General features: G+C 38.8%; 1 protein-coding gene across 1 annotated transcript in view; it reads right to left on the bottom strand.

Annotated features, from left to right (window-relative positions):
- Positions 1-294: 294 nt before the first annotated feature.
- NBAS (neuroblastoma amplified sequence) overlaps positions 295-12,726 on the bottom strand; it is a 162,236-nt gene continuing 149,804 nt past the window's right edge. The window contains 2 exon segments of the mRNA XM_008641788.2: positions 295-1,064; positions 10,552-10,680. Coding sequence (XP_008640010.1) covers positions 789-1,064; positions 10,552-10,680 — 405 coding nt within the window. The 3' untranslated portion in view covers positions 295-788.

The following is a 12,726-nucleotide window of genomic DNA, read 5'->3' on the forward strand; positions in this document are numbered from 1 at the left end:
ATCCTTGTGGGTCCCTTCCAACTGAGCATATTGTGTGATTTTGCAAATATACACATTTATCCAATTTTTCAGAACTTAGGGAAAATATAAGCAAATACTTTGAAAATACATTCACAAAAGGTACCAAAAATGTTCCGGATTTGAGATGGGGTTTCCCAAACAGAGGAGAAAAATATCTCTTAAACTTCAGCTTGTCCTCATGAATAAACATCACTAAGGAGAGACAGGAATTTCAGCAAAAGCAGCTGAAGAAAGAAAATATTTATCTAAAAGGCTGAAAGAAGAGACAGTACATTAAATGCAAAATATTTTATTTATTGCAAACAAAAGCTGTGATAACAACATTGCACAATACTGAATTTTAAGGTTTTGAAAGTCTCAAAAATCACTCTTGTGACTTTTTTTTGCTCCATATATATCTTTGTAATTATATTTTTACATTAGTTTTACATTATGACAAGAGTAAATTACTTACAGAAATTAAGACAAATTGTATATAACCTGCTGCCTTACTAATGTTTCATTTATATGTAACCGAGTGTAACCATTTAACGTTGATCTGAAAGGATGATCAGATTCAATGCTTTGCTAATTATACAACAGAATGATACAGTCTGCACCAATAGTTTTTTTTAAACAATTAGAAGCATACGGGAAGTTACTGTGTGCTATGTGTTTTCTACAAAATGTAGGTAATAACTTACTTTGTTACTTCACTGGAACAACAATTTCTCCCTTTTGTGTAAGGTCTCCAGCAAAAAGGCAGACAGATGATAAACCCAACATGTTCAGATCCAATGCTGAACAGCCTGGAGGGCAGCAGTAAAAGTCCTGAGTGCAGGATGGGTCCCTCGATGAGCCATCAGGAGGGACCCAGCTTCTGCCTGGAACCCTGCTTCTTTCAGCTGTTTTGCAATTTCCTCCACATCCCAGCCTCCCTGTCCCTGGTTAGCCAGGAGGTGGTCAATAAGGCGTGGGCAAAAGGCAGTGGACATGCACTTCACCACCAACTTAGCATTGAGGAGCAAGGAGAGTATTTCAGCATCACAAGTGGAATCATCAACCTACAAAGAAAGAGAAATTCAAAGTAATTAAAAATTAATTACCAGATCCAGCCATCAGCCAGAACATGTTATGATGATGGTTCTGACTGTACAGTGTGACCTTCAAAGTTAGAGGAGTACTCCCCATGGATTAACTACAGGGATACATGCTTTGCATATGTCAGAATATGTAAAGGTATGTCTTTTAACAGTCTACCACATTAATATAAATATTTGACCTGAACAAAGTTAAGGAATAAGAATGCTTAACAGTTTGGGATTACACCACCAGCTTTATAGACTTCTCACAGGTTTTAAGTCCCAGTGCAGCACAGATCACACCATTTATCTCCATATCAAGAATGACACTCTTAAGGAAGGTCAGAGCAGAGTATATTAAATTTTGGTCACTTTATATTAATATAGTACATTACATTTCACATGTTAATATAACAGGCAACATTCACAGACTCAATCAGCACTCACAGCAAGGATGAGATTTTTGAAAGAATATATAATATATTAAAAGATGTGAAGCACAGAGCTGCTACCTCTGAGAGACACCCTGGATGCCTGAAAAAATATGGTTACTTGATATATGAGAGCAGAATACTCTCTTGAGAATCTTGTCTGTAGCTTTACAAATAACACTATAGTATTTCAGTTAATTTTGATATGTCCTTCCTGGGTTCTTTGAAATACAGTGCGGTGTTAACTTATCACTTAAGGAAGCACAATTGAACAACTACATACAAACAAAAAAAGGAAGGGATCCCCCCCAGAGGGACATTGACAAGCTTGAGAGGTGGCCCTGTGCCATCTTCATGAAGCTCAACAAGTCCCAGTGCAAGGCCCTGCATCTGGGTTGGCACAAGTACAGGCTGAGCAGAGAATGGATTGAGTGCAGCCCTGAGGAGAAGGACTTGGGGATGGTGGTAGACAAGAAAGTCAGCATGACCTGTGCATGTGCCCTTGCAGCCCAGAAAGCCAATTGTATCTTGGGCTCTGTCCAAAGCAACGTGGGCAGCAGGGCAAAGGAGGGGATTCTGCCCCTCTGCTCCCTCAACCTGCAGTGCTGCATTCAGCTCTGGGACCCCCAACATAAAGACATGGACCTGTTGAAGAGAGTTCAGAGGAGGCTGCCAGGATGATCAGAGGGCAGGAGCACCTCTCTTATGAAGACAGAGGGAGACAGTCTGGAGATGTTAAGGCCCCAGAGAGACCTTATAGCACCTTCCAGTACCTAAAACGGGCTACAAGAGAGATAGAGAGGGACTTTTTACAAGGGCATGGTGTGACAGGACAAGGGAAAAAAATGAAACTGTAACAGGGCAGGTTTAGATTAGGTATTAGCAATAATTTATTTACTGTAAGGGTAGCAAGGCACTGGCACAAATCATCCAGAAAAGTTGTAGGTACCCCATTCCTGGGAGTGTTTCTAGGTCAGGTTGGATGGGGCTTTGAGCAACCTGGTCTAGTGGAAGGTGTCCCTGTCCATGGCAGGGGGATTGGAACCCAAACCATTCTGTGATTCTATGGTAAAAAAGGACCAAAGGAGGGGTAGACAGTAATCAGTTTTCAATTACTGCACCATATCAAGTTACAAATAAACTAATAAAATTATGACACATTTAAAAAACAACCTCAACGTTTAAAAGCAAAAAAAAAAATTGTCTGGTTACTCTCTGCTTCATTTTCCATAAAAATTATGTATTAGGTACCAGCAAGTAATAAACACCCCATGAGACAGTGATTTAGCACCCTTGAAGACCAATTCAACTGCTACACAGGACCACAAGATGTGACTACTGTATACAGGGTGATTTGGCAGTGACACTTTACAGTTGAAATTAAGCCATTTTTGATCTCATTAGCACAGCACAAGGTCCAGTTTACAAAACAGTTCTAAGAACTGTAGGGATTTCCAGCCTTTAGGCTATCCAACCTGAGTCTTTAATTATTTAATAACTGCCAAAAGTTAACTACAGAAATGTTTTCCTGATGAAGACAGGCTGATCATTAAATAAAATGGGTCAACAAGCAGCTGAACGTGAGCCAGAGTGTGCCCAGGTGGCCATGAAGGCCAGTGGCATCCTGGCTTTTATCAGAAATAGTGTGACCAGCAGGACCAGGGCAGTGATTGTCCCCCCTGTACTGGGCAGTGGTGAAGCTGCACCTCATATCCTGTATCCAGTTCTGGGCCCCACACTTGCAAGAAAGACACTGAGGGGCTGGGGCATATCCAGAGAAGGGCAATGGAGCTGGTGAAGGGCCTAGAGAGTGAGCCATAAGAGGAGCTGCTGAGGGATCTGGGGGTGATCATACTGGAGAAAAGGAGGCTCAGGGGAAACATTATCACTCTCTACAACTGCCTGAAAGGAGGTTACAACAAGATGGGAGTCAGCCTGTTCTCGTAATTAACACGTGACAGGACAGGAGGAAGCATCCTCAGGTTGTGCCAGAAGAGGTTTAGATACTAGGCAAAATTTCTTTATAGAAACAGTTGTCAAGCATTGGAACAGGTTGCCCAGGGAAGTGGCTGAGACATGGTTTAGAGTGGACTTTGCAGTGCTGGGTAACAGCTGGACTCAGTGAGACTTCACAGGTATTTTCTAACCTAAACAATTCTGATTCCAAAATTTCTAGCGTTGGCATCTTGCAGCACACCACACAGCATACTAAGCCATTATCCAAACAGCTGCCATCTCTTCTGAAATGAGAGGCTGAAGGGATATTCTCTCCCACCTTGAAGCTCTGTGTTCTCTATTCTTAACCTGTATGTAGGATGGAACTTTACACAGGACTTCACTGTTTGATTTTATGAACATAAAATGCAAACAGTAATTACAGCAGTGAGATTGACAGCAGATGCAAGGTTTAATTTAAAATTTTTTAGGTTACTATTCAGTTAAGGAAAAGTGCTATAGATTAGTGTGATTTCCTATACCAAAAACCTACAACACGGAGAGAAACAAATCTGAAAGAAGACCTTTCCTAGCATAAACCATTAAGCATCTGAACTACGCTATGGGGATGAAGATGCCCATGCAACACACAAGCAGAGAAACTTGTCTGCACTCACAAAGAAATGATCAGTGTGGTTTCACACATTACAAAACAGCTCACAAAAAGGCTCTTGAGTTGTGCCCCATAGCTTTATCCTTAGACCCAAATAGATTGGCAGATTTAAACTGATTAACATTTCCCATTTTCTGCCTTGCAAACTGTCTGAAGACCTGGTCAGGAAGAGGAAACCTTTGTAATTTAGTTGTCTCCAGGCAACTGGGTGGAGACACATGATGGCAACTGCACCCTGTGAATGCATTTCATGCACTTAAGGCCACTGTCCACCATCCTTTGGTCAGTCTAAGCAGAGTCTGGCAGGTGTGGGAAGAACACAAAGACACCAAGGTTTAATGAGAATTGCATTTAAAAACAGGCAGCAAGGAAAGCTCAATTGACTATTTATCAGTCTTACAGCTCCAGATCATGTCAACTTTTTGGGTATGAACTGCACACGTAGAGACATTTCTAGTCATTAGTTTAAATAAAAATAACAACCTACAGAGATTGTCAATGAATTGATACATGTTTACAAACCTTAATTAAGACACCTTATACTGTTCAGCTTATACTGAACAGCTCTGCTTAAATAGAACTGTAAGATTTTTTTTAATTAAATCAACATAAATGTAGCTTAAGACTACATTTATTTACAATTCATTTTAAATCAGAACAACAAGCATTAAAGTAAAAAAAAAATACTAAAACAATATAAAAGGCAAACACACAAAGCATGTATTTTTTTAAAAATACACCATAGAGAGTCTCGTATGTTATGTTTTTTATGCAGGAAATTGCTCAGCAAAACGATGACTCTCCAATCTAAAAAAAGAGATGGCCTGGATGGCATAGGGCAGAAAGCAACATCACTAAAATTATGGAGGGATTAATTAAAAACATTACCTCATTAAGAAAAAAAAAAAAAATGAAGCATCAAATTAATCTAGTGGGATCAGATTACGAGAAAATAAAAAAAAAGGTTTTTTTCCACTGTTGAATTCTCTGTCAAATTATACTGTAAGATGTAAAAGCTCATCCAAGTTTAAGGAGAAATTGCACAAAACCAAGAAAGAAAACCACTGGCAATTAATTAGCAGATATATACAGCTAAAAATAACCAAAAGTTTGGAAAGCAGTATTTCAAAGAAAGAGCCTGTGCATCTGCCCTATTTGTACTCCTCACTAGACTTGTAATTATTCCATCTGTTCGAGCCAGGTTGCTGTTCCAGATGGAATTTTGATCGTCAAAATCTTACATTCAAAAAAATATTAATGGAAATCAACCTCCAGAGTTATTTTTGCTTGCCATACATACCAAATATTAGCCAACAGCAGATCCAGACTGCTAAACACACTACATTTTCATTTTCAAAATCACTCTTTTGAGTCTGTAAGACAGTAAAACCCAGCAAGTAAAAAACCAACCACCTTATTATCCCAGTTTTAAAAAGCTGGTTTTTTCTGGGCAGACAGCTCAGTCAGGATCTTACTAATGAATCACTTCTGATCTGCCTGCAGATGCAGAGCCCTTGCTATCCCAAGACCCTAAGTAGGCCATAAAACTAAGACTATTGCTAATCCCAGAATCACTGTTCCAGTGATAGGAATGCAGCTGACTGCAGTCTAAGCAGGTCTCAGAGGTGCAGGTATCTTCTGCATAAATTAACACCCAGCCACTTTCCATACTGTGTGAATAAACTATGACCCACAATAATGACAAAATCAGAGTGTATATGTCAGAGAAAAATCATTATGCCTATCTAGAACTCCATGCTAAGGGTGCTAAATTTTTCATTAGAGTCAAATCTGGAGGGTTTAAACGGGAGCAGCTTTCACTTTTCATATCCAACTCTCCTTCAGCAGAACTTGACAGTGTAGATTTAGCATGATGCTCACACACAATGTCCATGACTGCAAGTAAAAGATCTAATGGGGATAATTTCATTAAGGGAGAACTGACTTTTCTCCCTTGGCTTTCCTATTTCAGTATTGGCTAATACCTACTTTCAAGCATTGAAGTGTAGGCATTCAAGTGGTACCTTTGCTGTCATAAGAGCACTTGGGAGTACTGCATCCAGGTGTGGGTCCTCCAGCACAAGAAAGCCATGGACTTGTTGGAATTGGTACAGAGAAGGTCATGAAGACAATCTTAGGAGGGCTGAAGCACACCTCCTATGAAGACAGGCTGACAGAATTGGGGTTTTCAGCCTGGAGAAGAAAAGGCTCTGGGGAGACCATATAACAGCCTTTCAGTACAAGAGAGCTGGACAGGGATGTTTTACAAGAGCATAGAGTGATAGGACAAGAGGAAATACCCAATCTAAATCAACCAAACCAGCCAGTAAGAGGGTTGGTTTAGATTTAGTGTTAAGAAGAAATTCTTCACTGTGAGGGTGGAACAGGTTGCCCAGAAAAGTTGTAGACACCCCAGTCCTGGAAGTGTTCAAGGCCAGGTTGGGCTTCAAGCAGCCTGGTCTAGTGGAAGGTGTCCCTGCCCATGCAGGGTTTGGAACCAGATGATCCAATTCCCCATCAGCATTGTTTGTGCAGTTGTACAGAGGTTCTGATATTACCAAGAGGCAATATTTCACCTGTAACTTCTGCATTATAAAATCCACAAGTTACGAAAGGTAAGAGCTGCTGATGACTGAACAGCAGTAAAGAACTGAAACTGCTGTTTCATGGAGTAGTCCCTTCTCTAATACTACTGGAGATAAAAATGCTTTTCATTTTACTCCTTCCTGGAGTATATATCTATAGAACAAATAAATAAGGGGAAAAGAAACCAGTGACATAAAAAATCCTGGAAAAATAAACTAGAGAAAGCTATTTTATCATAATCACCATTAGCTTACACAAAATTTAACTATTTCTTTTAAAGATTAAAGCCCCATTAAGTGAGTAGTCAGAAATGGCATACACTGGAGAACACTAGAAATTCCATTATTCCCCACAATATTTGTGATTTTTCATATTAAATTTTTCAGTAAAACATGTTACAAAGGTAGATTCAGTATTTCATCACTGAAATTATAACATGCAAATGGAACTAAAGTATTATTTCAGACTACAACATTTTTCTGGTGCCAGTTTCTATTAAAAGTATTGATTGAACAAGTATTTGCACTGCTTATATTAACCCCCACTTGTTAGCTGTTTTAACATGATAGGTACCAACAGGCAATAGAATATTTATTTGCTCTGTCAGATGGATAAAAATCAGTTTTCATCTCTGAAAGATAACCAAGTGCACAGACAACACTGAAACCCCTCTCAAAAACAATCTGACTTTTAAGGGCTTATTGGCAGTAATAAGGTTATTTAAGTAAACTGATTTTTTTAAATTACACACTATGCAACACAGAGGAAAAATAGTTATTTCTGTTACTCAGAAAAGGCAAGTAGCAATTCATTACAAAATACACAATAAAAGAGGGGTCTGCAATTTCAAAAATAGCTTACGCAAAAACTTGGTTGGTTTATTACAGGCAAAAGCTGTACAATTCCCAGTATCAGCACTTCAGCATCATCCTTAACTGTAAACATCCATAAAGCTGTCAGCAACATACAACAAATGGCTAACTAATACATCCTATCAGCAAGCAAGTGCTGTATTTTTCTCACAGCCATGTTTGTGAGCTGTGTTAGCACTGGATCAGGGAATCAATAGCTGTGATTCCCCTCTGTCAGATGTTATTTGTCTGTTTCGTGTTTCATGTAAGCAGAAAGAGCCTTCCTATGAAAAATTCATTAAGGATTTTACAAAAAGCATTAACAGTCAGAATACTGTTTTTTAAAAAGCAGGCATAGAAAATTATACTGAATAGACAACATTGCCATAGCTAAGTAATATATGCACTTTTAGTACAGCAGCAAATAATGTACTTGTAAGAGATGCATATAAAAACAAGGAGGAAGAGGTACTTTTTATACAATATAAGAACAGCTTTTACAGTTAGCACAGCACTTTTCTGTACTTGCTGCTTTTCTAACACTGTCCCATTCAAAGTACTGGCTGAGCTCTATGCCTGATGTAATAAAGTCAATAGTTAAATCTTCATTGACTTAAAGTGAAACATTAGACCAAAGCTAACTGCTCTGAAAATTCTAGGTTATTCAGCACTCTTACAGAACTATGTGCTCAAATTAATACTGAATATAGAAGGAAGAATTAGAAATAGCTTTTTCAAGCTGCCTCCTGTATAAGAAAGCCAAAAAGAATATTATTTTGGGCATGCACAGGTGTACGAAGTGCTTTATACTAGCAAGAAGCTAATAAGGTTCCTGGCCCTAAAACTCCAATATAATGTAATCAGTGTAGGAAACTGAAAGCTGGAGCACACTAGAAAGAAATGGCCAGTTAAGAGAGCAGTACAATTAGTAACCATTCAGAAAATGCTACTGCACAGCATTATGCTTTTAAAATAGTTAAATAAAATGTACTCGGACAGAAAAAAAAGACAAGCTTCAGAATTAGTCACTTATACAGCAGCTTTCATCTGTTAACAAAAAAGTCAATTTTGAAAGCCTAACAAGAACATAGAGATGAGAAAGTGCATGCATGTATCAGATTTGTGCTTGCTTTTCAATGAAATAATCTTGCTTAAAAGTTACAAAAAAGCCTTGCTTTGTAGAAATAAAATCCAAAATTGCAGGTGGTAAAAGAAAACTATCAATGTACTATTGTTTTGGTGGTTAATATTTATGCAATTACTTTTTGTAAAAAAATCAGACAATTTGTGGTTTAATGGTGTAAAAGAAAGGGAATAGGAACACCTATGTGTTCTTAGCTTAGATACCAAACTCTATTAGCAAACACTCCAAATTCAAACTGGATGCTAACAATGCCATTAGAATTTTGCTAGAAGCAGATGTGTGTTACATGTAATATGTCCTGCTACCTTCCATTCTACTGTTTCAGATTTTCATAGAGAACATGTTAAAAAAGGTAGTGCTTCTTCCATTTTAGTAATAAAGCCCTTTCGAAGGAAAATTAGCAATATGTGAAATGGAGCCTTATGCTTCCAGATCCATTACTCCTCTGGCTAGTCTTCACCAGTCCTGGAAAGGAGATAGATCATTTCTTAAACTATCCAAAGGATGTAAAAAGAGAAAGCTTCTGAAATACAATATGCATAAAAAGGAAAGACATAGCACGTGAGTAGGAGTAAGTGATGAAGAGAGACTTAAGGGAGAATCCTGGGAAGAAGAGGATGGAGAGTATCTTTCCTGGTTAAAAGAGAATAGTGTGAAAGTAGGGGATATGATTTGCACAGTTTGTAACAACCAAGGAATCTGAAAACTTTGGGGCAATCAATATAACTAGAACAGAGGGTATCCCTAAAAGAAGTTATCATTTTAATCTGAATTCCTACAAATCACATTTTCAAAGCTTTTGTGTTTGGAGGATACTTGTTTTAGAAAGACATATGGTTTCATTTGTTTCTATGTGGGCAGTTTCATTGTGAAGTACCACATGGAAAATATAACATCAATTTTTATTTTGTATCGTAATACACAACCAAAAGCTCCCTAAGATAGGTGCACAATTCAGAAATATTAGAGATGAGGCTTTCCTACCTAAATATTGTAATTCTGGAAATTATCAGTGCAGTCAATTCAGTCAGAGGAGAAAGCCATTCTCTTTCATGAAAAGGTCAGAGACAATTGGTTCCTTCTTTTGTGCAGTGGAATGTTAGATCGCAGACCACAGCTAACATAAAGCCCAAGAAAGTTAGGCTGCACATGCAAAAGTTCAATTAAGAGCTTCAAAAAATTTTAAACCCAGCTTGGCTTTCAGAACAAAGATATAATGCTTTTGCCTAGAGACTTCCATCCTTCTAGGTGTTCCTTCTTACTTGCTGAAAAGCAAATACACAGGGAAAAGACAGTAATGTAATGTTATATAGCAATTGACAAATATACAGTAACATCTTTCGGTTCTTGTCCAAAGAAAAAGACAGCATTTAGGTTTTTTCTCCAGAAACTCTCTACAGTATGGAATCAAGTCTGTTTAGAATGGCATGAAAGTCCCCAAACATACCATCACAACAAAACCAGTGACACAACAGCTCTCCAAGTGTATACAGATGCCACAGTTGTCAGAAACAAGCTAAGTCATCTGACATACTGCTATCACTTAACCCCAAAGTGAGGGAATATGAACACAGAGGTAACAATCAATTTCATATAACTGAACAGTTTCTCTTCCACCACATTGACTTAAAAGAGCATACTAAGTAATTTAAAGGAAGTGCTATGAGGTTTAATCACCTCATGTATAAAAGCTCTTACCAGCCCTGTGCTACTGCTCACTGTGGACACAGTAGCTGTGGAAAACCGTAATAATGCTAAGTGTCTCAGTAGTCTCTGCTTCCTACATGAACATAAAAGAGCTAACTTATTACCTCAGCCTCTGAAAGGTGGTTCATTCAACTGTTCATACCTTAGCAACAGCTGTTATCTGCTCCAGTGCCACAGCATGAAGGTCTTGGTCTTCGCTTTCTACCAGCAGTTTCAGGGATGGCAGCAGGAGGGACTGGTTAAGCAGCAGCAAACATAATTCTTTTATACACTGAAATAAAAAGTAAACTCTCTCAGTGTGATCTCTGGAGATACTAACATCATCATTCACAATAAAATTTATGAAAATTTTATGTCAAACGCAAAATGAAAACCACACTTCCACAACAAATGAATTCCCTGTTGGAAACACCTCTTTGGAAACCTGAAAGAACAGATTTTTAAAAATGTGGAATACTGGTTAAAGTGCAGCATTTGTTAGATTAAGACAAGGCAGGTACTGAATCACCATTACAACCAGGAGTTTTACTGAAAAAAATAACAGAGCAATCACAGCTCTCTGGGACTGATATATTTGTGCTTACTGAAATACTGCAAAGCACAGGAAGAAACTTTTGACAGACACCTGTGACAATTCCGTAACTCAATTATGCAATTAGAAAAGTAGAACAAAATAAAGAGGAAATAACAGTACATACCAGAGTTCAATAATGCTTCTGTTGCAAAAAGTTTCCAAATTTTATACAGTATTTTATAGACAATTAAAGCTTAGCAAATTAACTTTCTGTCATTCATCTAGTTTCCTGTTTTTTATAATACAGCATAAATTTAGCATCACACAACTTCAAGACAAAACTGACCAGAAAATATCTTCTAAAATAAAAACAAAAAATCCCTCAACAAATCTACTGTGCACTTCCAAAACTTTACCCTGTCCCTTAATTAAACAACCAAACAACACGTCCCACATGTAATTTTTGAGTTGTTTTATTTTCCTCAATACTGCAGTGATTTGTTCATTTATACATCAAAAAGTATTTAAACAGACGAATTATATTATAAACCAAATTGCAACTTCCCTTTCCCTTTCTGTCATTTCTGAGAATTTAGGTTGCTTGTCCCAACCACTTCCCAATGAGGCCCATCAGAGATGTCCCATTTTCCAAGGCCCTTTACACTAGGGACTCTGGATGTTGTATGGCAGTTACCTTGAAAATGCTATCCATCTCTTAAGAGATGCTCTCTGTTTGACTCCCAACAATTTCAGAGCAATTGTCAAAGGAGTTCATCAACTAAATACTAAGCTGAGAGAATGCAAGTCATGTATTTTTTATGTCTTTTGAAGTTTAATGATAACTGTAACAATTTAATGACCAAGATGATCCACACATTTAGTAGCACAGTTTCAGTAGCTGTGAGCCTAAAAGCCTAAAAATTATTTGAAGATGAGATGTTAAATATTCCAATTGCAATTTACTGCATAGACACCTGACTTTGCTTGGGACAGGGAGCTCTCTGGCTGTACTTGTTCAGTCTTTTCTCAGTTTACATCTTAAAGAAACACAGCCTAGAATAATATATTCCACCACACTAAGCTCTGAGTCACTATGGCAAGGCTTCTTCTCTTACTCAGACTTGTTCCTTTAAACTTGTATTCAGTACTGCTACTGATGGTCAATGCTTAGAATCAGAGAGTATGCTGAGTTAGAAGGGACCCACAAGGATCATTGAGGCCAACTCCTGGCTCCGTACAGGACACCCCAAGAGTCACACCCTGTGCCTGAGAGCATTGTTCAAATGCTTCTTGAGCTCTTGTCAATCTTGGTGCTGTCACCACTTCCCTGGGGAGCTGTTCCAGTGTCCGACCACCCTCTGGGTGAAAAACCTTTTCCTGATATCCAACCTATACCTCCCCTGACACAACTTCAGGCTATTCCCTTAGGTCCTGTCCCTGGTCACCACAGAGAAGAGATCAATGTCTGTCCTTTCTCTTCTCCTCACAAGGAAGCTGTAACTGCAATGAGGTCTCCCCTCAGTCTCCTCCAGGCTGAACAGATCCAGTACCCTCAGCCACTCCTCATACGGCTTCCCCTCAAGGCTCTGCACCATCCCCACAGCCCTCCTCTGGACTCTCTCTAATAGCTCAATGTCTTTCATGTATTGTGGCACCCAAAACTGCCCCCAGCACTCGAGGTGAGGCCGCCCCAGTGCAGAGCAGAGGGGGACAATCCCCTGCCTTGCCCGGCTGGTGATGCTGTGCCTGATGCCCCCAGGACAGGGATGTCCCTCCTGGCTGCCAGGGCACTGCTGACTCAGA

The sequence above is a fragment of the Corvus brachyrhynchos genome, unplaced genomic scaffold (assembly GCF_000691975.1).
Source record: "Corvus brachyrhynchos isolate BGI_N302 unplaced genomic scaffold, ASM69197v1 scaffold116, whole genome shotgun sequence".
In the NCBI taxonomy this organism is placed as follows: domain Eukaryota; kingdom Metazoa; phylum Chordata; class Aves; order Passeriformes; family Corvidae; genus Corvus; species Corvus brachyrhynchos.